Source organism: Xenopus laevis, chromosome 1S, assembly GCF_017654675.1.
Source record: "Xenopus laevis strain J_2021 chromosome 1S, Xenopus_laevis_v10.1, whole genome shotgun sequence".
NCBI lineage: Eukaryota > Metazoa > Chordata > Amphibia > Anura > Pipidae > Xenopus > Xenopus laevis.
The window spans coordinates 91,708,644-91,735,555 of record NC_054372.1 but is presented as its reverse complement, the minus strand read 5'-3'; the positions used below and the strand labels follow the sequence as shown (position 1 = coordinate 91,735,555).

General features: G+C 39.1%; 2 protein-coding genes across 4 annotated transcripts; one reads left to right on the top strand and one right to left on the bottom strand.

Moving 5' to 3' along the window:
* Positions 1-954: 954 nt before the first annotated feature.
* Positions 955-12,608, bottom strand: timm10.S (translocase of inner mitochondrial membrane 10 homolog S homeolog). 3 transcript variants are annotated; one of them, XM_018239380.2, is made up of 3 exons: positions 12,470-12,608; positions 10,067-10,152; positions 961-1,853 (listed from the first exon to the last, which is right to left on the bottom strand). In XM_018239380.2, the coding sequence occupies exons 2-3, from the start codon at positions 10,135-10,137 to the stop codon at positions 1,652-1,654; spliced, it is 273 nt and encodes a 90-aa protein (XP_018094869.1). In that variant the 5' UTR covers positions 10,138-10,152; positions 12,470-12,608; the 3' UTR covers positions 961-1,651.
* Positions 12,609-12,613: 5 nt separating this feature from the next.
* On the top strand, positions 12,614-26,810 carry pgpep1.S (pyroglutamyl-peptidase I S homeolog). Its single transcript, NM_001096234.1, is given in 5 exon segments — positions 12,614-12,843; positions 22,965-23,017; positions 24,396-24,512; positions 25,779-26,011; positions 26,459-26,810. Coding segments are annotated over 5 exon segments (633 nt in total). The 5' UTR covers positions 12,614-12,809; the 3' UTR covers positions 26,655-26,810.
* Positions 26,811-26,912: the final 102 nt, after the last annotated feature.

The following is a 26,912-nucleotide window of genomic DNA, read 5'->3' as shown; positions in this document are numbered from 1 at the left end:
ACATATCTTCCCTCTTTTAGAAACAGAAGTAGCTGTTCTTCAGAATACTGGCAAAAAGTGCGAAAGGGATTAAAAATGGATATACCCATCCTTTTTTTTACAGAATGTTTTTAAAGATTAAAGGGCTCACATACAGTTGTTTTCAGAATAATAGCAGTGTGTTTAAAAAAGTGAATTAAGGTGAAAATCCTTATAGCTTTTATTACCATACATGCAATTGCATTGGGAACACTGCACATTCTATTCTAAATCAAAACATGAAGAAAAATGTATTAAGTGTGTATTATTACTTTACAGAAAGTGAAGAAAAGGGAATAGTAGACTGTTCTTTACAAACAAACACTCACTGTATAAACTGAAAAATGTTTAAAAAAAAAAGATTTCGCTTTCCTTTGAATCACTAAACTAATATTTAGTTGTATAACCAGGGTTTCTGAGAACTGCTGCATATCTGTATTGCATGGAGATGTGAGAAGCCTATCATTTACTGCACTTGTTTATATGTTTTTCCCTTTCCAATCAACTTTTTAATCAAAGTACGCTGTTCTAAACAATGTCTGGAACGACTCATTTTACTAAGCTTTTCAGAGAGAAATGCATTAGAACCAGCATGCATTACATTTGCTGCCTTCATTCCGTAAATAAGGGGCTTAATTGACACCTGTTTTTTCTCAGAATCAATGACCTCACTAATTGAACTCCATACTGCTATTATTTCGAATACTGCTTATGATCTCTGAAGATCCACTTATTTTGCGACTTGCAAATGAGCAGTTAATCCCCTGACATGACCACCTAGGGTGGGCGATATCAGGCTTTTATGCGATTGTTGGTCCTCGAGACAACAATTGGATAACAACGGTGGGAGTACAAGCCATTGGAGCGAGGACTGCATCAACTAGCTGATTCAGTCATACAAAAATTTACTGTTCCAGGAAAAGAAGCAAAAATGTCTAGCAGTTAGATAAGGTAACTTTTATTGTATAACATAGAAAATAATTTAATTGCATATGCTTTCTATTGCAGTTTGTGAATTTTGAATAAGAAACAAATGTACAAAAAGTTCCAAAACAAATGTACCCCAATTATTTGAGACATGTTTGAAGTGTGTGGTAAAGTGAAGCATAACATGGTTTTGATGTTTATTTCACCAGCAGAGGTCACTGTTCCACTGAAAGTAATCTAATATAAACCATAATCCTACCTGAAATCCAAAGGGCAAAAAAAAACAAAAAAAACAAGCCGTGTGGTATAACAAATATCTGAAGCACTGTAGCCTTAACACTTTTCAATGTTATTACAGCATACAATATTAGACCAATAGAAATAAATTGATTAGATTCACCAGCACAAATAACAAAAATCTTTGGAACACTGTTGGGACAGTTTCAATAAATCAGCCATCCTGATATAAAAAAAGAAAACTTAATGGGCAATGATAATTATCCAGCTTGTGAAAATCCAACGACTGCAATGTTATGTGATGAAAAACTGCTCTCAGCCACTTTGTTAAAGGAAATAAAAAGCCCAGTAGTTAGGAAAGCTTTCCTTCAGATTAGTTACCACACACTCAACAAAAATTGTGGTTTTTTTCACCATAAAAATATGGTAATACTGAACATAAAAGTCCTTAATTCTATTTGCAGTGTTACTATGTCGAAGTCACGCCCTGTTGCATCTTTTTCATCAGCTCCTCGTCTTGCAGAGACAGCTCAGTAAGCTTCTTTCCCATTTTCTCATGGATGTCCAGATACTTAGAAACACAGCGATCAAGGCATACACTCTCCCCTTTAGACAGTTCAGCCTCTTTGTAGTGTGGTGGAACACATTTTTTATGACAAGCACCAGTCATCCTTAGTAAGATAAAAAGTTACATTTTTATGTTAGCCAAAGACAGAGCAGATTGTATAGAAATCAAAAACAAACTATAAAAATGTTTTAAAAAAAAAGTGAATGCCAGCAAAAGAGAGTCAGTGTTAAAGTTTTAAGTCAGAAGAGAGTGATTTTCTTGCCTAAGATATCAGTTGGCCTAAGATATCAGTAACAGTAATCCAACCAGTCCAGATAATAGTGCCAATCCATTTCTGATATTACAGATTTCATCTACTTTTTTTATGGTAAAATAAACCGTTTTGTAAGAATTAAAGAGGATATTTGTTGCCATGACTTTCAATTGAATGGTTTATTTGGTGTTACTGAGGACAATGATGAAAAATACTGTCTACAATAGAATACAGCTGCAAAAAAAATCCAGTAGCGCACTGAAAAATTGAATTAGTGAAAGAGTATTTAGTAGATTGAGTACACCGATTTCAGCATGTCTACAATAGAATTTGCCCATAGTCTATTCTCTTGTACTGGTTATAACACAAGGATTATAACAGATAAAAAAACAGAGATAAAGTGGATTATGAAGTCTAAAAAAAACAGATTTGGAAAGATACCTAGCGAGAGAGAGAATCCTGCAAAAGGAATGTATATTTAGAAAAGCATCTAAATTCATCTCAAGAAGCTATAATCAAAAACATTGTGGCAACAGGTAGAGATTAGAGATTAGAGGTAGAGATTAGGGAAGATGCATAGCACAGGTGAAAAATGCAAGTTCTTAAATAAATGGCTGATATTTTTGATTACTTAAATATTTTAATCAATGATAAATGAAAAGAAAGAAGGCCATAGGCATATGACCAGTAAGGTAGAATTCATTGATATAAGTAAAAATTATTTTAAATAAATTTTTTCTTAGCATTCAGTGTAATGTTTTTTGTTAGCATTCAAAAGATACAAATGTGCAATGTGGAAGGGGAAATTGTACTGACTAACAAACAAAAGAAGTTATACAAAAAAAATTACATTTAGACTGTAAAAACACACCCTACTCAAGACAGTTACAATCAGTAGAACACAGACTATGTATTATAGAATAATTTGTATTTTTAAGGGATGGGGCACAACATATATATATATATATATATATATATATATATATATATATTGTGAGAGAAATGCTGGATTAGAGGTGGAAGGTGTTTATATTTCTCCCAGATTTCTCTCTTATATATACTAAGCTCCAGGGAAAGTATGTCAGCAGTGAAAGAGTGTTCTTTCACTGCATTTGGCTTTTGGAAAAGCCGGTAAAAAGGGCCCTGGAGTGAATGGAAGTGAGTGGGTGGGACTTCCATTCACCAGGCTATCCAGGTTTTGGTGAAGCCTGGCTAATTAGTGGCCTCGTTAGACTTCAGGGGAAACCCCTTTAAACAGTGTGTCTCAGAGTTACTCTCTCTCTCTCTTCCTGGGGAACTGCCTGCATGCAGTAAGGGGAGAGCCGGACACAGTGAGTAACCAAACAAACAACTGTTTTTTGTAGAGTTGGATGCTAGATCCTCTCTATTGTATAGAGAGGGAGCGACTGTATGTTATTTAGAGCCGGACAGGCTAGGATTTCTTTTTATGTTTTGTTTTCCAATATGCTCCTGTGTGCCGGTTATGTGTGAATAAAGCTGATTGCGGTCAGCCTAAAACTCAATGCTGAGTGTGAACTGTGGTTTTCTGAGACCAATCCGATCCCTGCAATCTACCTAAACCCCCCGAGACGGCACCGTTTGGACGAGTGACGTTACATATGGTGGAGGATGCGGGCAATTAAAAAAAAAAAAAAAAATTTTTTTTTTTGTTTGGTTTTTTTTTTTTGAAGATTTAAAGGGCCAGAAACCCAGTTCCAGCTGTGCATTATAAAGTGTTTTGCTGCAAGGCATTATGGACGACGTTCTCAAGGCCCTGATACAGGCTACGGCTGCTCAGCAAGAGGCAACCAGAGTCCAGCAGCAACAGCTGATCGCAAACCGAGAGGAGCAGCGACAAGACCGGGAGCTCCTCAAAGAGGTAGTGCAGCAGCTAGCTGCAAGGAGTGCTGCAGCACCCCCTACAGAAACTGCTAAACCAACTGCTATACGGGCTAGCTACTATCTGCAAAAGCTGACAACAAGTGATGATGTTGAAGCTTACCTTTCCACATTTGAGAGGACAGCAGAGCGAGAGGACTGGCCTAAAGAGCAGTGGGCAGGCCTGGTGGCACCTTTTCTCTCTGGGGAACCACAAAAAGCCTATTTTGATCTGGATCATGTTGCCGCTAAAGATTATGACAAGCTTAAAGCTGAGATTTTGGCCCGGCTGGGGGTCACCCTCTCGGTCCGTGCCCAGCGTGTTCATCAGTGGATGTTTATGGCAGAAAAGCCTCCACGCTCCCAGATGCATGACCTAATTCATCTAACTAAAAAGTGGTTGCAGCCGGAGACCCTAACAGGGCCACAGATCGTGGAGCGGATAGTGATGGACCGGTACCTTAGGTCTCTGCCTTCACCTTTGCGCAAATGGGTAAGCCATGCAGACCCAACAACTGCAGACCAGCTTGTGGAAATGGTAGAGAGGTACCTTTCTGCCGAAGAGCTACTCAGTTTTCAACAAGTGGAGCACACCCTAGCTCCCAAAGGGAAACTTCCTGGCATATCCAGCAAACTCCCTGCATGGAAAAAGGGACCTACGACCGATAAGAGCATGCTCCAACGTGGAGAATCTACAGGCACTAGACCCAGAGACTACCAAAATGTGCCAGGAGGGACCCCTCCTCGCAGAGGACCCAATAAAGACTTGGTGCGGTGTTACCGGTGCCATATGCTGGGACACTTTGCTGCCGACTGCAGCCTAACTGATGAACCTATGCAGTGTGATACTGCCTTAACAAAGAGACGTACGTCAATGTATGCTCAGGTTGTATGTACTGCCCTTCCAAAGACAGGGAAGGATAAGTACCTGTGTGATGTTGTTGTGGAAGGAAAGCTAGTAAATGCATTATTAGATTCTGGTAGCCAGGTTACCCTGATGAAATCTTTGTTGATTGAAACGCCTCAGTATGGGCCTGAGACGGTAGGGGTCACATGTATTCATGGGGATACTCGCGAGTATGCTATGGCTGAAGTGGAAATCAAAACTGCCTACGGGACATTAAGGTACCCCGTAGGGTTGGTTCCCACTTTACCACATGACATAATTTTGGGGAGGAACTTCCCCCATTTCTGGAAATTGTGGGAAACTGACAAGGTTATGGACCAATCCTACTCAAAGGGAAGCCCCCCTGATTCCGGTACTAAAGTGTCTGAGGGTGTACCGGAGGGTGAGGTTACGACAGATTTTCCCTTTCTGTATTAGCAGGGGAATCTGATGAGGTAGACCCGTTGGAGGAAGACAATGACATGCCTGACTTGGAGATTAGGAGGGATAATTTTGCTTCAGAGCAGTTAAAGGATCCCACACTGTCTAGAGCAAGGGCCAATGTAAAAATGATAGATGGGAAATCTATAGATTCTGACTCTAGACCCTCTTGTCCCTACTTAGCCCTCCAAAATGACCTACTATATCAGGTAGTAGAAAAGGGAAATGACCGGGTAGAGCAGCTGGTTGTCCCAAAACCATACCGGCGTATGGTACTTGACCTCGCACATAAACATGTGATGGGCGGACATTTAGGTGTAGAGAAGACCAAAGAGCGAATTTTGCAACGGTTTTTCTGGCCAGGAATACATGGTGAAATCGAGCAATACTGTAGTTCCTGTCCAGACTGTCAGTATTCGGCTCCTAAGCTGCATTTTCGGAGCCCTTTGGTCCCTCTCCCTGTGATAGAGACACCATTTGAGAGGATAGCCATGGATTTGGTGGGCCCAATAGTAAAGTCTGCACGGGGACACCAACATATATTAGTAATAATGGATTATGCTACCCGATACCCCGAGGCCATTCCTCTACGTAATACCTCCTCTAAATCCATTGCTAGAGAGTTGGTACATGTCTTTAGCCGGGTAGGAATCCCAAAGGAAATACTCACTGACCAAGGCACCCCGTTTATGTCCCGGGTCATGAAGGATCTGTGCAAGCTGTTTAAAGTAGTCCAACTTCGCACTTCAGTATACCACCCCCAGACTGATGGATTAGTGGAAAGGTTCAATAAAACGCTCAAAAATATGCTTAAGAAGGTGGTAGACAAGGATGGGAAAAATTGGGATTACCTGTTACCCTATTTGATGTTTGCCATAAGGGAGGTCCCTCAATCCTCTACGGGATACTCACCGTTTGAGTTACTATATGGTAGGCACCCTAGGGGCTTGTTGGACATAGCAAAGGAGACTTGGGAGGGACAACCCACCCCCTTTAAAAGTGTCATTGAGCATGTATGCCAAATGCAGGACAGGATCACCGCGGTGATGCCCATAGTAAGAGAGCACATGGAGCAGGCGCAAGAAGCTCAACAGAGGGTGTATAATAGGGGTGCCAGAGTACGCAATTTTTCCCCTGGTGATCGTGTACTTGTGTTAATACCCACGGTAGAAAGCAAATTTTTGGCAAAGTGGCAAGGACCCTTTGAGATCCTTGAAAAGATTGGTGAAGTAAATTATAAGGTTCGCCAACCAGGTAAAAGAAAACCCGAGCAAATTTACCATGTCAATCTTATAAAACCCTGGAAAGAAAGAATGTCATTGTTCACCAAACCTACTTCATCTCTAAGGGCAGAACCCTTAGTGCCAGAGGTTAACGTATCAGACTCCTTGTCAGACACTCAGAGGAAAGAAGTACAGACCTTTGTAACCCAGAATAGGGATGTTTTTTCTGAGAAACCTGGACGAACCTCTTTGGTAAAGCATGACATCATAACTGAACCTGGGGTAAAGGTTAACGTAAAACCTTATAGGGTGCCTGAAGCTAGACGAGAAGCCATATCTCAGGAAGTTAAAAAGATGTTAGAGTTGGGAGTCATTGAGGAGTCGCATAGCGAGTGGTCCAGTCCCATTGTTTTAATACCTAAACCGGATGGGAGCTGGCGCTTCTGTAACGACTTTCGAAAATTAAATACGGTCTCCAAATTTGATGCCTACCCGATGCCTCGTGTGGACGAGTTAATTGAGAGATTAGGGACGGCTAGATACCTGACAACCTTAGATTTGACCAAGGGCTATTGGCAGATTCCCCTGACGGATCAAGCCAAAGAGAAAACTGCTTTTAGTACTCCTGAAGGTCTGTTCCAGTATGTAGTGTTGCCGTTTGGGTTACATGGAGCCCCGGCAACCTTCCAACGTACCATGGACCAAATCTTAAGGCCCCATAGGCACTACGCAGCAGCGTACCTTGACGACGTCGTTATCCATAGCTCGGATTGGCAATCCCATCTACCTAGGGTACAGGCCGTGCTTGATTCCATACGAATGGCCGGTTTGACGGCTAACCCAAAAAAATCTAGCATAGGCCTGGAAGAAGCCAAGTATTTGGGGTATAACATTGGTAGAGGGCTAGTTAAGCCTCAGCTTAACAAGGTGCAGGCCATTCAAGAATGGCCTAGACCAGTCACAAAAAAACAGGTTCGAGCTTTTTTGGGGATCACTGGTTACTATAGACGGTTCATAGCTAACTTTGCTACTATAGCTGTCCCTCTGACTGACCTTACAAAAGGGACCAAGTCCATAATGATCAAGTGGAACTCTGAGGCAGAGCAGGCCTTTCAGACCCTGAAAAAAGCCTTATGTAGCCAACCAGTACTGATAACCCCAGACTTCACACAGACATTTATTGTACAGACTGATGCATCCGATGTGGGGGTCGGAGCAGTACTATCCCAAATCAGAGAAGGTGCAGAGCATCCTATAGTTTTCCTGAGTAAAAAGCTGAACATCCATGAGAGAAACTATGCTACAGTAGAGAAGGAATGCTTAGCAGTGAAGTGGGCTCTGGAGGAGCTTAGATACTATCTGTTAGGGCCGCCAGTTTACATTAATTACTGACCACGCCCCCCTTAAATGGATGTGTGAAAATCGTGAAAAGAATAGAAGGGTGACAAGATGGTTCCTGGCCCTTCAGAACTACAAGTTCACAGTGGAGCATAGACCGGGGTCCCAGCTGGGAAATGCAGATGCCTTATCCCGGGTACACTGTCTTGAGGCTAATTGTGTTCCGACCCCTACGTCGAAACAGAGGGGGAGGGTGTGTGAGAGAAATGCTGGATTAGAGGTGGAAGGTGTTTATATTTCTCCCAGATTTCTCTCTTATATATACTAAGCTCCAGGGAAAGTATGTCAGCAGTGAAAGAGTGTTCTTTCACTGCATTTGGCTTTTGGAAAAGCCGGTAAAAAGGGCCCTGGAGTGAATGGAAGTGAGTGGGTGGGACTTCCATTCACCAGGCTATCCAGGTTTTGGTGAAGCCTGGCTAATTAGTGGCCTCGTTAGACTTCAGGGGAAACCCCTTTAAACAGTGTGTCTCAGAGTTACTCTCTCTCTCTCTTCCTGGGGAACTGCCTGCATGCAGTAAGGGGAGAGCCGGACACAGTGAGTAACCAAACAAACAACTGTTTTTTGTAGAGTTGGATGCTAGATCCTCTCTATTGTATAGAGAGGGAGCGACTGTATGTTATTTAGAGCCGGACAGGCTAGGATTTCTTTTTATGTTTTGTTTTCCAATATGCTCCTGTGTGCCGGTTATGTGTGAATAAAGCTGATTGCGGTCAGCCTAAAACTCAATGCTGAGTGTGAACTGTGGTTTTCTGAGACCAATCCGATCCCTGCAATCTACCTAAACCCCCCGAGACGGCACCGTTTGGACGAGTGACGTTACAATATATATATATATAGGTATCAGTAAAAGGAGCAACATCATCATTTCTGCCTACATAAGAATTAGTAAAGTAAATTAAAATGTTATTAAAATACAATGTATATTCAGCAGCTGGTCAAACGGATTGAATCTAGGAAATGCATGGAATGTTTAACGGAAACCGACCCGGAAAGGAATCTTCAAATTATACAGACATGGGCACCGTGGACTTCCTACCAGCTTTCCATATCCACCCAGTCTGTTTAGCCCATTCTTACAGTTGAGAAGGCTAGCTTGCATCCTTTAGGGGCCACGCATAAGTATTGTGTTAGTCTTTTCTAACTGCTTGATCAATGTGTTCCTTAGATGTCAGACAAATTAGGGTGTAACTATCATTGTGTGCTGATGCATGTGAACTGTTATTATGTACTTGCTCATTATACCTTGCAATTGTCATTGTATGCCACTATTTGCTTTTTCTATTTGTTTTTATGTTAATAAAAGCAGTATTGAATTAAAAAAAAAAAATACAATGTATATTACCTATAATTTACCATAATTAATCAAAGTGGCATGGTATTATAACACAAAAAACTATAGGGATTTCCAAATGTTATAATTCTTAACATTTACAAAACACATTCCAGCAAATTTTCCTTACAATCAAGTTTTTATAAATTGACACATTTAACAAGGTAGAAAGATGTAAATTTGGCAGAATATGTTCAACTGCTATAAGCTCCTCTGTTGGACATTATAGCTCAGCAGCAGTGGTTGAGGTCTAACATGATTCTGTATCATTTATCCCTGATTTAAATCACAATCAGGGATTGACAACTAAACAAATTATTTCCATGGTGGAGAAAACAAACAATTCAAATTAAGCATTCAGTAATGGTTACTATAGTCAGATGCCCACATGTTTCTCTTCTATGAGAGTAAACTAAAAACAAAGATGATTTTGATTTGATATCTCTAGAGTTTTTTAAAAAATTATTAGTTAAAATATTAAATGATGCAAAGTAAAAAAAGAAAACTAGAGAGAGAGAGAGAGTGAATGTTCAAAATAAAAGTATTAAATGTTAGTATACATAATTATATGATTGTAATTTTTTGGCTCACATGCAGCCCACCTGAATGTTAGTAAACATACCCACTTGGTTGTCTAATGAAAGAAATTACAGACAAAAAAAAAGTTGAAAGGGGGCACAGCTAAAATGGATGGTTAGCTATCTGTCCAACACCTGCCATCAACCATCTACCTGTAACATAAAATCTTTATGGATAACCTTACAGAAATACAAGGGATGACTGATCAAGTCATATCTCCGCTTCCTTAAGAATGTTCAAAATACATGCACTATTAGGGAAGGCCATGAAGGGTAAGGATGTGTCATGTATTTAAAACGCGGTGAAAGAATTGTTCTATACTCATACCTGTTATACATATCAGCCATCATTTCCACCTCCAATTCAGCTGCTAACTGCTGTGCTTTTACAGGATCCATTTAGAGACAAATAATCTGCATTTAAAACAAATCAATCGTTAAACAGTTGTATAATTGTATTAATCCTATAACATGGTTCCAACATACTGACTTATTTTACAAGAAGAATTACACTAAATTCACTGTACACAGCTCTGCTTCAGATTGAAAGCAGAGCTATACATTGGGTTGGCACCCTTCATGTTTGGCATCATTTCACATCAGTCCCTGTTTCTAGTTCCTTGGCTCTAATTACCAAGTAGTTACATGTATGATAAAAGCTGATCTCATCCTGGCTAATCTCATCCACTGAACATGCTTCTGGTCGTGGTCCTGATTCTGTTTAGTCTGCATTTTACAGCTATCCCAAATAGCAACCTTAATAAAGATCCTTGGGTCTTTATTGTAACAATCCACTAGGAAGGCTTATTGTAAGGTAGCAAGATATAGAAATACTTTTACCCAGCTGTTACTGTTACCCTGTACAATCTTGGCATGTATTGGGTTTAAGACGCTTAGGGAAAGATTTTCTTCCTATACTATACACATTTATGAAGGCCATGCTAATAGTATCAGGAATAAAGAGCAGAATTAAAAATAATCATATACATACCTTCCAACATTTTAGAAAGAGAGACAAAAAGCTAATTACCATGTTCATTTTACTCAATTTGCAGTTCATTAAAGTTTGAACACATTTTCTTTGTTATTACAGTTTTGCTAATGAAGGTGAATTGCCCTCCAAGATGCAAAATCACAGTTTCCCCAAGAGACCTGCTTATCTGAAATTGTGACAATTGTTTCTTTATCTGTATCTTAAATTGTAACAAAGTATATCTAAGTGCATCTACCATGTATTCTGGGCTTTCTGACAAAAACCTATTAAGTTTTAGAAAATGTGTATCTTTTTCTGGCTATTCAGTGCAGTAGATCAAAGACACTGGTTTATATTTATTAAAGTGTGAAGTTAGAGAACGCCACAGTCTGCTAAAATGAAATCCCGCCACTCTCCATTCATTTCTATAAGATTCTGAAAGGTGAACTTTCACCCATTGATTAATACTCTTTTAAAAATCCCATAGAAATGAATAGCCCCCCAGCACAGAGCAATCAGGAATCATGTAGCCGTAATATTTGGGCACATGATTAGTGAAATGATCATCTATACTGCTGCCTGTGTGCTGAATGTGTTAGTAATAGACACATAGTGACGTGCTGCTCTTGCATACGTCTTTAGGGCTGAAGGTGCAATAGACGTTCTGACGTGCCAGTACAGTAAACTAAAGACGTATGCGAGAGCGGTGCATCACTAAGTGCTAACACCTTCAGCACACAGGCAGCAGTATAGACCATCATTTCACTAATCATGTGCCCAAATATTAGTGCTACGTGATTTTCTGAATGAGGCGCAGAGAATAAGTCCAAACAGGATGCACTTCTCCACTTCCTAAACGCTGTGTACGCGTCCATCTCCAGGAGTGAATGATCCTGATCACAAGCTAGCTACCTCGGAATGGATGTCAGGAGGAATGGTCGGCCCTCGCACATTTTCACCTCACTAAATCTGGCCCTCGTTGCAAAAAGTTTGGACACCCCTGCTCTAGAGGACTGTGGTGATCTATAACTTCACTCTTTGATAAATATACTTCAAAGTCGGGACATTTCAATAACAATCCAGGACTACGGGCCGAGCTGTCAAAATCAGGACTGTGCCATGAAAAAGAGAGACAGTTGGGAGGTATGCATGTGACTTCCAGACTTGGGATACAACAAATGAGAGGAGGACAATGTAATGTATCAGTGTTACTGACACTAAACTATGAAAAACAATTAAATCCATCCCAGATGCATCATCCTTCCCAAATAAGCAATCTAGGCAGCTGGGATGCAACATGCATAAAACATGCAGCAGAAACCTCAAAATAAGTAAAAGGCACATTAAATGGAAATAAGGTAACAGTAGAGGCACATACCTAGGGAGGGGATATATGGGCAAGTTGGATTCAATTGCAGACATGTTTATTATGACTTATTGCAGTTGCAATGTCCAAATTCACTGCAAATCAGTAACAACTCCTTGCATTTCCTCCATGTGTGTTGTTGTCTCTTAACCTGACAGCGTGCAATAGTGTGGCCGTGCTATTGAGGTGCCACTTTTGTCCTTGGTCGGCTTTGAACATCCCTAAAGCACGTCATTAAGAAAACCTATTACCGTGCAGACCGGTGCCATGTTTAAGCATCTTTTAACTCGACTACCAAAACAAATATAAAACATTTGGTTTACTAAAAGAGAGCCACATCTAAACTCCAATTCATTCCATTCTTACTACATCAGCTCTTGTAAGGCACTCACCTATAGTCCACACGAGACAGAACTTGCTAATAACTTCCGGTGCATGTTAGAACAAGGGCACCGGAAGTATAGAATCATAGAGTTGGAAAGCATTCGCTCGTTGTTGCTACAGAAGCGGGTACAATCCTGCCACTCTTGTTGCAGCGCTAGCAAAAACTCACTTACCACGGAAGGAAAGGAAAACACTGAAAATGAGGCTTGGGACGCAACCAGAGATAACATTTTCACATGACTCGCTATTCTCCTGGTTTAGGTATAATTTTGGGCGGACCTGTACAACAGGTGACAAGAGCAGGCACAGTTGTGTTGGGTGCCTTTCTTTTTAAGGGGGTCGAAAGAGATGGAGAATGAAAAGATAACTGTGGTGGTGACTGGTAAGTGAGGGAAGGCAGCCATTGTCGGGCATTTCCAGCAAGTTATTGTCATTTGTCTTTTAAGTTATCGTGTCTGTGTGTTAAAAAGTATTCTAAAAGGATGTCAGTTTTGTCACATATGGGTTAAACTGGCTAAACATTTTAGAGCTATGTACCGATATTGTGGTATCATTTAATATTTTAAATCTTTATTGCTTACATATTTACTTATGTCTGTTTAGTGTACTTGCACCAACATATTGTCTATGGCAACATTATTTGACAAATTATAAATTGCTGCCACAAAGCTGAATCTACTCTACTTTATATTACCTGCTGCGGATTTATAATGTTTTTATAATAAAAAAAAAGTCATGAATATCCTGTAAATTATTTCCTTATAATACACAAAAGCCATGAATATCTTGTAAATTATATCCTTATAAACGGTGAGTAGTGATGTCATCAGTTATAAACGGTGAGTAGTGATGTAATTTCTGTCACATGACTCACTAAAATTTGTGTATTATAATTAATAAAGTACCCCCAGTTGTAAAATATGAGGATATTATAAGTTACCTCGGAGTTCCATGACCTGTATAAAAACACTCGGCCTTCGGCCTCGTGTTTTTATATGGTCATGAAACTCCTCGGTAACTTATAATATCCCTATATTTTACAAGAGGGGGTACTTTATTCACTATATAAACAGCTCTTAGTGATGTCATCAGTTATAAACCGAGCTTAGTAATGTCATATTTGTCACATGACGCGGTAAAACGTGTGTATCCCTTGTTGGAAATGATGAGGATATTAAAAGTAATCTCTGAGTTCCGTGACCTGTATAAAAGCTTTCATATGGTCATGGAACTCCTCGATGACTTATAACATCCTTTATATTTTACAATAGGGGGTACTTTATTCACTATATTATTACCTGTTACTTATACAACTACATTTTTGCAGTGCTTTAAAATATTTTTTTTTGTTGCTTTATAGTGACATGTTGCAATATAGGCTTCTTCAAATAATCATCATAATTTATTTATATGGCATCAGCAAGTTCTGCAACACTAAATATAATATTGCCACAATAATGTATGACAAAAAGGCATCTTACAGTAATTTAACAAATAAGCGTTACTTGAAAACAGTAAGGATGCACTGAACCCTGCATTTTTGCAGGATCTTGGATTTGGCCGCATCTTGCGAAATATAGGCCAAACCAAATCCGGGATTCTGCAGATCCTTACCATGCCACCTTTTCCCATCTGTTAACTCTTTTGTTACACCATTTTTCTTCTACAAGTGATTGTATCAGCCAGAAAAGTGTTTAACCTTTTGGAGGGAGCCCATCCTTGTCAGTTACGAAGACACATTCATGGATAGACTATGTCATTTTGCATAAACAGACTATGTCATTTTGCATTTTCTGTTTGCTTTTCTGTCTGCTTTACTTTGTGTATATGGACACCATGCCGGGTGTCTAGGGAATAATAGCAGTACCACTAATATACAGTTCCAAATTTGGAGTGCAAGGGTAGCAAATCTATTTCCCAGCTGTGTAAGCCCCTAACTGTTACTGGACTGCTGATTACAAATCCTGGGTGGTTGAAGCATGTGTAAGTGTGATATTTCCCGGTTAGTTTAAGTTGTGGAGCATCAAAGATGATGTAATACGATTGCCAATATAGAATATAAGGGTGGTAGTGTCGGTGTTGAAATAAAGTCAAGTACAAAAAATATGTTATTGGTTTAGTTTTCTCTCTTATGTGGTGGGACAGGCATACAATATGTGGGTTTAGGGCTCAATTCCTTGTACAGCCCACCCTCTATATCTATGATCTTTAAGGAACAGTTTTACAAAAAAAGTGTTTTAAAGTAATTAAAGTATAATCTATTGTATCCCTACACTGGTACAACTGGTGAGTTTGCTTTAGAAACACTGCTATACGGTAACTATAATAAAAGCTATTATAATCAAGCTGCTGTCTAGCCATGGGGGCAGCCATTGAAAGGACAGGTTACATAGCAGATAAAAGATGCACTCTTATAATCTATTGTATTCTATTACAGAGTTTACAGTATATAGCTCCCTATAGAGGCAACGATTCCTCTTGCCGAACGACCGGTTTTAGGGAAGTCTGACCAATCCTTCGAAATTATCGTGCGGTTAGTGGGATTGGAACAATCGTACATCTTACGATTTTTCGGCCAACATCTGTCAGGAAATTGATCGGCCAGGTCAAAAAATCTTTGTCGGTCCCAGTGCAATATATGTTTGCAGGGACAAGCAGGCAGCTCCCCTTCGTTTTCCTGCCAAATTTTTAGTTGATGGTAAATTCGTACGATCGTTCCTAGAAAATCGTGGTCTCACGATGAGGATCTGATCTTTTAAAAATCTCAACATCTATAGCCAGCTTATGTTATCTGCTAAGCAGCCCGTGCCTTTTATCCTTTTTTAGCTTGAATGGCTGCCCCATGGCATTGTCTTTTTAAAGCAAACGCATAACTTTTACTAATGCATAGCAACAGTACATTACATTTTACTTGCTTTTAGTTATTTGTGTTACTGTTCCTTTAAGTACTGAACAGAGAACTGTGGGCAAATCTAAAGGCCTTTTAGATTGAATGGATATTTTCTGTCTGTTAACTATGCTACAGTGACTATAAGGATGTCTTTCTATACATCCTTATAGTATAGAAACTCTGAAAAACTAAGTTAGGCTAGTTTGTTTGGCCAAATTAGGCTGAAACGGTAGCCATAGTCTATCTGTGTATGGGTTTCTTTTGTGTCACAGTAAAGTCATGTTTCATAACTGTAACTGGCATCATGCACCTCTTTTCAATAACTAAGCAGGCATATAACAGCTCTAAACCTTGTCAGATATATTTATATATGTTGGCTACATGTATGTGGGGCTTACCTGACCACATAACCATAAAATCCTTAGGTATATGTTTTCTCCTATGCAACATACATCTGCTGATTAGATCACCAATACTAAGGAATGGCGCAGTCTCATTGGTCATATTGATTGGCCTTTGATTTTGGGGTAAAGCTGGCCATAGACATGCAGATTTAGCTGCTTATCTGACGAATAATCTTATGTCACATTCTTCTGACCTGCAACTAACCATTCAGATTAAATAAAATAGCAAAAGAACAAATCGGACAATGTTCTGGCCGTGACGGTAATCCTGCAAAACTTATGTCCGACCAATAGTAGTGACAGTCACCTGTTGATATTGTCAGATAGGCAATACAGGCAGAGATATTATTGTTAGCCAACACAAATCTTCTTACCTGTCCGATTGCCATGGTGCAAAAAATGCCGGGATGATCAACACGCGCTCCAAAAATCAGAATGATTTGTGTAGAAAAAGAATAAACACCTTCAAAGCAGTAGTTTCAAACTGCAGGTATTGTTCTATTTAGCAGTATAAAATACTAAATGTTTCAGGTCAAGCCCTTTCTCAAGTGACTTGACCCATAACATGTAGTGTTTTACACTGCTAAATAAAATACAGTGGTGTGAAAAACTATTTGCCCCCTTCCTGATTTCTTATTCTTTTGCATGTTTGTCACACAAAATGTTTCTGATCATCAAACACATTTAACTATTAGTCAAAGATAACACAAGTAAACACAAAATGCAGTTTTTAAATGAGGGTTTTTATTATTTAGGGAGAAAAGAAATCCAAACCTGTGTGAAAAAGTAATTGCCCCCTGAACCTAATAACTGGTTGGGCCACCCTTAGCAGCAATAACTGCAATCAAGCGTTTGCGATAACTTGCAACGAGTCTTTTACAGCGCTCTGGAGGAATTTTGGCCCACTCATCTTTGCAGAATTGTTGTAATTCAGCTTTATTTGAGGGTTTTTCTAGCATGAACCGCCTTTTTAAGGTCATGCCACAACATCTCAATAGGATTCAGGTCAGGACTTTGACTAGGCCACTCCAAAGTCTTCATTTTGTTTTTCTTCAGCCATTCAGAGGTGGATTTGCTGGTGTGTTTTGGGTCATTGTCCTGCTGCAGCACCCAAGATCGCTTCAGCTTGAGTTGACGAACAGATGGCCGGATATTCTCCTTCAGGATTTTTTGGTAGACAGTAGAATTCATGGTTCCATCTATCACAGCAAGTCTTCCAGGTCCTGAAGCAGCAAAACAACCCCAGACCATCACACTACCACCACCATATTTTACTGTTGGTATGATGTTCTTTTTCTGAAATGCTGTTACTTTTACGCCAGATGTAACGGGACGCACACCTTCCAAAAAGTTCAACTTTTGCCTCGTCGGTCCACAAGGTATTTTCCCAAAAGTCTTGGCAATCATTGAGATGTTTTTTAGCAAAATTGAGACGAGCCTTAATGTTCTTTTTGCTTAAAAGTGGTTTGCGCCTTGGAAATCTGCCATGCAGGCCGTTTTTGCCCAGTCTCTTTCTTATGGTGGAGTCGTGAACACTGACCTTAATTGAGGCAAGTGAGGCCTGCAGTTCTTTAGATGTTGTCCTGGGGTCTTTTGTGGCCTCTCGGATGAGTTGTCTCTGCGCTCTTGGGGTAATTTTGGTCGGCCGGCCACTCCTGGGAAGGTTCACCACTGTTCCATGTTTTTGCCATTTGTGGATAATGGCTCTCACTGTGGTTCGCTGGAGTCCCAAAGCTTTAGAAATGGCTTTATAACCTTTGAAATTGAACTCAGGTGTGATAACCCACAGTTAAGTTATTTTTTAACAAGGGGGGCAATCACTTTTTCACACAGGCCCATTGGAGTTTTTTTTCTCCCTTAATAACGTAAACCTTCATTTAAAAACTGCATTTTGTGTTCAATTATGTTATCTTTGACTAATAGTTAACTGTTTTTGATGAGCAGAAACATTTAAGTGTGACAAACATGCAAAAGAATAAGAAATCAGGGAGGGGGCAAATAGTTTTTCACACCACTGTATGTGCAGTTTGAAACTACTGTGTTGAAGCTGTTTAATTTTTTTTCTACAGAAATGATTCTGAATACTTTGGGGAGTGTTACACAGACTCCTGGATTTTACAGCTTTACAAATTTTGAATGAATACGTTTGAACCAGCATTTTGTTTTCCCATTGTCCGAAAATTGTGTGAACCTTCGATTTGTACAACTTTATCTCTTCATCTATGGCCAGCTTAAGTGAATTAAAAAGTGGAGATTGGCATCTTCAATATGTATATGTGTTGGTTTTTTTTTTCACCATACTTTAAGAATGCATAGTAATATGTGTTTTTGTAGCCACATTGCAGCATTATAATATATTTGTATGCACCAAATAATAAATCAAATTCAGGTAAGTGCAACTTGCACTTGCAAATGAAGTGGTAGCACATGACCTGACATGGCCTTCAGTTGCATGACACAATTCATATGGCACTAAAGGAGGTTTTGCAAGGATCCATTATTTTAAACATGAGTTAGGCATGGTCATTAAAGGATAACTAAACCAACTTTTACACAACGGGTTCCTGCACAGCCCACAACCTCATCTGCCATGTTGCAAAATGCACCAGCTGTTCTGTCGTACCTGAAGGTCCAAAGTAGAGCTGTGCAGTAGGGGTAGGTGGTTGCAAAGTATAGCTTTGTTGCATCTATGTCTGTCATTGCTGACAAGGCACTAGATCCAGTAGTGATTTTCTTTTATACCATTGCTAGATTCTGTACAGTGGCAGAACTACCAGGGATGTTGCATTAGACCAGGGGTGTCCAAACTTTTTGCAACGAGGGCCAGATTTAGTGAGGTGAAAATGTGTGAGGGCCGACCATTCCGCGGTAGCTAGCTTGTGATCAGGATCATTCACTCCTGGAGATGGACGCGAAGTGGATTCTTTTTGGACTTATTCTCTGCGACGTGTCTATTGCTAACACCTTCAGCACACAGGCAGCAATATAGATGATCATTTCACTAATTATTTGCCCAAATATTACTGCTAGGGCTACATGATTCCTGATTGCACTGTGCTGGGGGGGCCACATTATTATTAATTTCATGATGGAGGCTGAGGGCCAGTGTAAATTTGAAAATGGGGCGCAATTGGCCCACGGGCCTGACTTTGGACATGCCTACATTAGACATTTATAGCCATTTCTAAAGTGTATAAATTAGCATAAAGCGGTAGTAATGTGGTATATTTTCATTGCTCGACTACTCCCAAATCCATTAGCTGTAGATATCGTTAGTGTAATCAGCACCAGACTTGCCAAGTCCACTAGGTGTGTTGCCTGGGATGCGCCTGCCATGAGGCAAGGTGAGAACCTTGCCTCAGGTGGCAATGCAGTGCAGTGATATAACTGTTTTTTTTTTTTTTTTTTTTTTTTTTTTAAATCATAAATTCTGCTGTTCTAGTTTAGAGAATGCCACTAAGATTTCTGCATTAGTTCTGCAGCCGCTCCTTGCACCATAGAAGCACATAAAAGGCAAGCAAGAGCGGAGAGTAGATGAAGGGGGGCAGCATTTGGAAGGCTGCCTCAGGGTGGAGGTGGAGGGCAGAATCAGTCCTGGCCAGCAAACTGAGACCCCCATGTAATAGGAAGTTGTATTCTTTTGGTAGATTTATAATAAAGTACTATGCTCTCTGCTGTGAATTTGGGTCGGTGCGGGTTGGGTTTTACCCGACCTGCACATCACTATTATACACAGCATATGCCCATTAATCTATCTGCAGCCTGCAGGACAGCCATTAGTGTTAGAGAGATACTGGAACAAGCTTTGCAATGTGTCCCCTATTTACTTTTAAGCAAACTATATTTTCCAGTAATTCTAGATCTGCAGCTCTATTTGTATATAATGCCCTGCAAACACACATGCACATAATATAGTGTAATCCTGCACTAAATGTGTACACAGTCCCCAGTAATAATTAAGAAACATGTATTGCACATAATACTGAAAGGACTGCCTCTAGTAATTTGCAAATGCTCATTATCCCCAACCATACAAAATTCCGTTAATGACTACAGTATTCCTGTAGCCATATTGTGACATTATCTGTATTAATCTGCAAACCCAGAATTGATATTCATTACACATGCACATAAACTCCAGTAATATGGGTGATTTATGTGTGTCAGATTGCCGCAATAATAAGCCAAAAAAATATTTTCATTGGCAACTAGTGGATAAAGCATCTACTTATAACTGTCTTATTATTAAATGTGCCCCTCTTGCCCTGGTTAATAAATTATTTTGTTCTCTACACTCCTCTCAAATTCATTATCTATTTCTTTAGTTAATCCTTTACCTTGTGTACTTTAGACATGCTGAATAACAAACACTTATCTGTGCTTCAAAAAGATAAAATTGAAAGGCCAGTTCTGTGCAAAATACGTTGTTTGAGACAGCACAAATATGGTGACCGCGTTTTTGGGTATGCTTCTTACCTGGCAGTTTCAGTAAAACAGCAGAGTGGCAGTAGGGATTTAGATGCCCTTTTATTCCACTGCTCACTAAATAAACTAAATATCTGGTTCATTTCATCTATCTGACATGGACCTCATACTATAACTCATTTACTTCAGGAATGCTTTTTTTTTTTTTCTCTCTAAAAAGAGCTCCGTATAGAATATTAAATTGCAAGAGCAGTCTGAGCTGTCTAACTTAGAGAGATACTAACACCAGAAAATAACCTTATATAATATCTATCATAACTTTATCTTTGAATGTTATTTATAATTTTGCCATAAAAGTATTTGCCCGATGCTTTTACATTACCTATCTGTTCCCACATGTTCCACTATGAGGGGGCTGCCATTTTTGTGCAGCAGTAGTCTGTTAGCATTAGATACTGACAGGTTGAGAAGGCACAGTCTGGTTGGCAAAACAGTCAGGTTTAGGAACAATTACTTACAAAAGCAGAACTATCAGTGAAAAATTACCAAGATGACCTATAGGGAACGTTTGGGGGCAGATTTATTAAAATGTGAGATTGGAACTCACCACAGAAAAACTGTGAGATACCTATCAATCATATTTATCAATTGAGTTCACCATATTTAAATATGCTTTTAAAAATCCCATAGGAATGCATAGAAAGTAAGTGATTTTTTCTGTGGTGAGCTCTAATCTCACATTTTGATAAATTTGCCCCTTAATGTATATTAATATAATTTTTTGTGTCAGTGTCACTTTAAAGGGCCCCTGTTGCCAAAATATATCATCGGAAAAAGGTGCGGGCTCTGGTTGGGGGTAGCTTTAGTTTTTTTGTTTTTTTGAATTGCCCCCCACCAGTGGTCTGTCTCACATAGACTCCATTTTATCCAAATAAGCCACATTTTTGAAAATGATTTACTTTTTCACTGTAATAATAGTTCCTTGTGCTTGATCCAAACTAAGACGTAATTAATCCTTATTGGAAACAAAGCCAGCATATTGGTTTTATTTAATGTTTACATGATTTTCTAGTAGACTAAAGGTGGCCATAGATGCAAAGATCCGCTCGTTTGGCCACATCGCCAAACGAGCGGATCTTTCCCCGATATTCCATTAACAAACATGGCTATATCGGGGGTAATCTGATTGTTCGCCCGTATGTCCGAACGATCCGATTACGATGTGCCGTGGGCTCCAGCGGGATCGGTCGGGTCAAAATCAAACCTGACCGATCAACCAAACGACCGATCTCCACCGGACGAAAGATGTCGTACACGCCACACACGATCCGAAAATTGGACGAATCCTCGATTCGTACGATAGGATCCGTGTGTCTATGGCCACCTTTAAAGTATGAAGATCCAAATTACAGAAATATCTGTTATCCAGAGCATTCTGGATAACCAGTCCCTTACCTGTAATATGTTTTATGATGTGCAAATGAGGTACTAAGTTATGGAACATATGCTGCCAATCTCTACAAGAAGTAGTGGAGATAGTTTCTCATCCAATATTTGGTCTGTGCCACAATGCATTTAAAAAATGCAGGTCTCTGCAAGAAGTAGTGAAGACAGGGGGTCTCCTCCACTGGGGCAGCAATGGACCTAATATTGGATTGGACAGTGGATTGCCCAACCAGTTACTGAATGATCCTTCGTTGTAGTGGGATTTAATCAAAAGTGCTTCTGTAAATATTTTTAAGATAAGGTCTTCCAAGTGAGTCTCCAAGCACGGTGAACATGGCTAATCAGGGAGGAGGTGCATGTGGTGCCTGGGCTATTTGTTGGGCATTACTATACAAGTACCCAAACTTGTGAAAAACAGAATCAGAATGCAGCTCACATAGACTTTTTGCAAATAAAAGGTCGCTAAATGGATTACAACAATTTTGCCTGGCAAGGTTAGCAAGTTTCCTTATCTTAACTCTATCCCTATCTTGGTTAGAAATGGTATAGTATGTTGCATTAGCCTTTTAAGAAGTAAGAAAGCAAGTAAAGTAGTTGTTCTCTGTCCCAAAAAAAATTCTGATGACACGTCTTCATGGTGTTTTCTGAATAAAAAGTATGTTGGGGTGGCTTTGTTTTCTGAGACTTTTAAGCAGTGGCGATACTAGAGGGGGGCGGGCCCTGGTGCGTGACGCGCAGCCGGGCCCCGCCCCCTCCGTACAGCCGCATTTGCCGGTCTTTTACAGAGGCGAACGGACTGCCGGGGGGCCCTGAGGGGGTGCGGGCCCTGGCCCGCTCGCACCCCCTGTTCCCCCGGTAGTTCCGCCACTGCTTTTAAGAACTATAGCATATTTTAACTTTTTTTCTATTCTGAATTAAGAGCAAAACTGTAGGACTATTTTACATAATATACCTGAAAAAAGATCTTATCTTATCTAAAAAAGTATCTTATTTAGGTAGCAACAATTTACATACAAAATATAGATTACAAATCACAGCACAGTTATGTGACCCTAGACTTGTATAACTTTATCCACTACAATCTAATCTCATTAATACTAATCCTACAAGGTCTGTAGTGCATAACTTTATCCCCTACAGACCATGTAAGATTTGTGCAAATGGCACCCATCCATAATTATGTTGATTGGGCAGTTACATTTTTTTTTATTAATTTACTTTGGCGTTAAAACTAATTATTTATCTATCAGCAGAACCAATAAAAAAGTGCATGGTTTTACGGTAAACACATATTCACTGTGGTTTTTTATCTGTTTTATTTTTTTTTTGCCGTTAAAGGATTTGGCCCTTTTGGAGAACACACTGTGAATGCAAGTTGGGTTGCAGTTCAGGTAAATGTCTACAGCAACAAATTAACCAAGCTCGCAATTACAAGTGAAGCGGGGTAAAACCTGCATGTTTATTATGTCAAATGCAACGTTTCAGGGATAGACCCCTTCGTCAGACTGCAGCACTTAGAAGAGTAATATATACCCAAAACAATTACCATAATACACAAACGCCACCCCTTATTGAATGCATCTTATACTAAAGCATAAATATAGAGTACTAACCTATTCACAATGGAACACAGAAAATAAATTGTGGTCTTAGTTTTTAGTCCATTCAATAAAATCCTTTCAAAAGTCCAGTTCCAAAAATTAGAAAGTGTTGTAGAATTCTTAATGGCACATCATGGTGCAGTACACAATAATGAACAATACTTAAAATTAAGACAAATCCCAATTGCAAGAAATACTTATCCTATCCCATAGCTGCCCCCGGACAGTATCCTGTTCATTGAAAAAATCTATAAAAAATTAAACAAAGTTTAGTGCTGAAAAAATAATGCTGCAATAATGGGATACAAAATTAACATTACAAATAGCAGGTCATATTAAATTCTTCATTTAACCCTGGATGTTGTTTAGTTTGCAACAGCCATATCCAGAAACGCTCTCTTTGTACGATTTTTCTTTTTAATACACATTACACTCTAATGGGCCTTAAAGGAGAAGAAGAGGCTAAAATTAAGTAAGCTTTATCAGAAAGGTCTATATAAATACACCAGCAAACCCTCAAAGTCTTTATAAATTGCTTTGAATAGCAACAGTACAGTCATCCAAGCTATCCTATTATGGTGCATCAATTGTTCCAACCTTCTGTAAAAGGGGATCTACACCCAAAAACACATTCTTTGCATAATTAAAGGATATGTGATTCTATGAAACTTTACAATATATATTTGTTTTTTAAAAAAAAAATGTTAAATCTTTTTTAATGTATTTGTAAATGTAATTGCTTCTGAAAGCCTCTGTAGATCTGCTGTTTGATCCATCTTTTGGTCCCTAGGCCAATGATCAGATCATCAGAATTAGCAGCCTAGCATTCATGCAACCTTGCTAAACAAACAAATGGCCAACTTATAGATAAACTAAAGATTCCTCTGTGCCCTGTGTCATTTTGATGAATAGAAACTGCCTGTCCTCACTGAGATATTTTTGCTCCAAAAATGCATTTTTGTATATTTATAGGCTGAGAGCTGCCTGTCACTGGCGGTGACTAGTTGTTTCTATTCATCCAAGTGACAGATCCACTACATTGACTGAAGCTTTAGCTGTCTCATTGACCTAACAATATTTAAACGACTACACTGCCTCTGTTAATGTACATTTTTTTAAAGCTATGGTATATTCCGATACTTTGTTCCATAATACACTTGTCTTCTAGGAAATGGAAAAGTTGGGCTTGGGAGAAGAGGTAGATTTGAATATTTACGAAATTCCAGTTGAATATCAGACTGTTCAAAGACTGATCCCAGCACTGCGGAAAAAACACAAGCCAAAGGTAAAAATATTGGAACATGTACAAAGTCGCTATAATTTAATGGAGTAGTTCACAATTCTATTGTTTGTTAATTATTTATTATTATTTTGTTTGGTTGCTCTCCAGTTTGAGATTTCAGCCAATCATCTTGTAATCTATTATTTCTAGCTACCTGTTAAAGACCACTCCACAACATCTTTAAAAAGTATCACCACAAGGGAGCCCATATCACCAAGTGATTTAATGGGAAAAAGAAACTGATCCCAAGCTGAAAGATTTTATTACAAGTTCACTGTTATGTGCATATCAAAATAAGAGATAATCACTGATTTGATATTCATGTATTCTTTGCTGCATTGATTTGATGATTCGTACTATAAAATCATTATCCACTACCATCTCCCAACCCCCCCCCCCCCCCCGTGTCTTCTAACATTATACCAGTCCAGCCAACACTTAGCAAGTCACGTGGCCACTTACTTACAGAACAAAACATGGTGCTGGAGATTGCTTCCACACTTAGCAGTGAGGATACGAAATGATGGCACTCGCAGGATTTTAGCAAAAACAGACAAAAAGTGTCAAAAAAGAAAAAGGTTTATTATTTTTTGACACCATTTTTTGTCTGTTTTTGTTAAAATCCTGCGAGTGCCATCATTTCGTATCCTGCATTTACCCTCTAAGCATGAGCACCCAGGTTGTGATTATACTTAGGGTGTGCGGCTCATATCCACCATTTTATATTTATATATATATATATATATATATATATATATATATATATATATATATATATATATATTTATATATATATATATTTATATATATATATATATATATATATTTATATATATATATATATATATATATAAAATCAAAGGATGGACCGTGCGTCCAACGTTTCGGCCCGCATTGGGGCCTTTATCAAGGATAAAAGTGCTTGTGATGATTTAACAATTTATATACCCACAATAGGGTATTGTGGGTATATAAATTGTTAAATCATCACAAGCACTTTTATCCTTGATAAAGGCCCCAATGCGGGCCGAAACGTTGGACGCACGGTGATATTTAAATAAAAGCACAATTATTTATTTGAACTGGAGTGCTGGTCCATCCTTTGATGATTATACAACATTACTTTGACCAAGCACCCGTGAAAAATATATATATATATTGTGTCCCTATACTTTTGGCCATATAATATGTATATCATAAGAGTTTTTGTAAGGCCTTGTTACAGAACCAAGGCATAATTTTGGTGTGTGCAATTTACTTGCTCTGCAGGTTACTGTTCATGTAGGAGTGTCTGGCATGGCTACAGCTGTAACACTAGAGAAATGTGGTCACAACACAGGCTACCAGGGCCTTGATAATTGTAAATTCTGCCCTGGCACGCAGTGCTGTGTGGAAGGAGGGCCAGAATGCTTGCACTCCATTATCGACATAGATACAGTCTGCAAGAGAGCTGCTGAAGCTGGTCTGGATGTTCAATTCACTGTGTCTACTGATGCTGGCAGGTATGTTTCTTGGGATAAATATATGTAAACGTGAACCATTTAGATCCATTGAAGGTAAATGTAAAATATTTAGCTGCTCACCTACCAAGTTGGCAATCACCCTTTGTGCTACCGCCTATAGAAGATAGACTATCGGGGTAAAAAAAAAAAAAAGTGACATTAATTTAACAGTACCACAGTTTATTCATTGATTCACTCCATATAACAGTGTAGATTGTGGCAACAGCCATGATCTGTATCATTGACCCTCTGTGTTCACTGCAGATGACAACATGCAACTTGCAGCTCCTAAATATTGTCCTATATTAATAGCTGTGCCTGCTTTTGGATTGTCTTTAATTAATTATCAATGCTTATTGGATACTTGGGTTTTAGGGATGGATATTTTGTTTTATAAATGGTAACTGTGGGAAATGGTGCTAAATTGTATTTATTTTCTTCTTTTAGATACCTCTGTGATTTCACTTACTACACCTCCTTATACCAGAGCTGTGGCAGATCAGTGTTTATCCATGTACCCCCTCTAGGGAAACCCTACACGGCAGAACAGCTGGGCCAGGCTATTCAAACCATCATCAAGGTGATTCTTGACATGCTAGAGCAATCTGAAGACCATCTCAATTGTGGCCACAGTTATAACTGACCAGGAAGATATCCCTTGCTGCAATACAACTGATTGACTATACTGCAGATTTCTAAGTGCACTCTATGCAAAGGAAACCCTTTGGTCACCTAACAGGAAATATAATCATTGGCGCTTATTTATACTATGTCCAATTTAAAATTATTCCTTGATTTACATTTGCCAGTTCTAGAGTTATTATTGAGTGTATTTCTGTTTTCTTGTCTGACAGACGTTCATTTGCTAAAGCTTGGTAATTCATCCATGAAGAACATATCT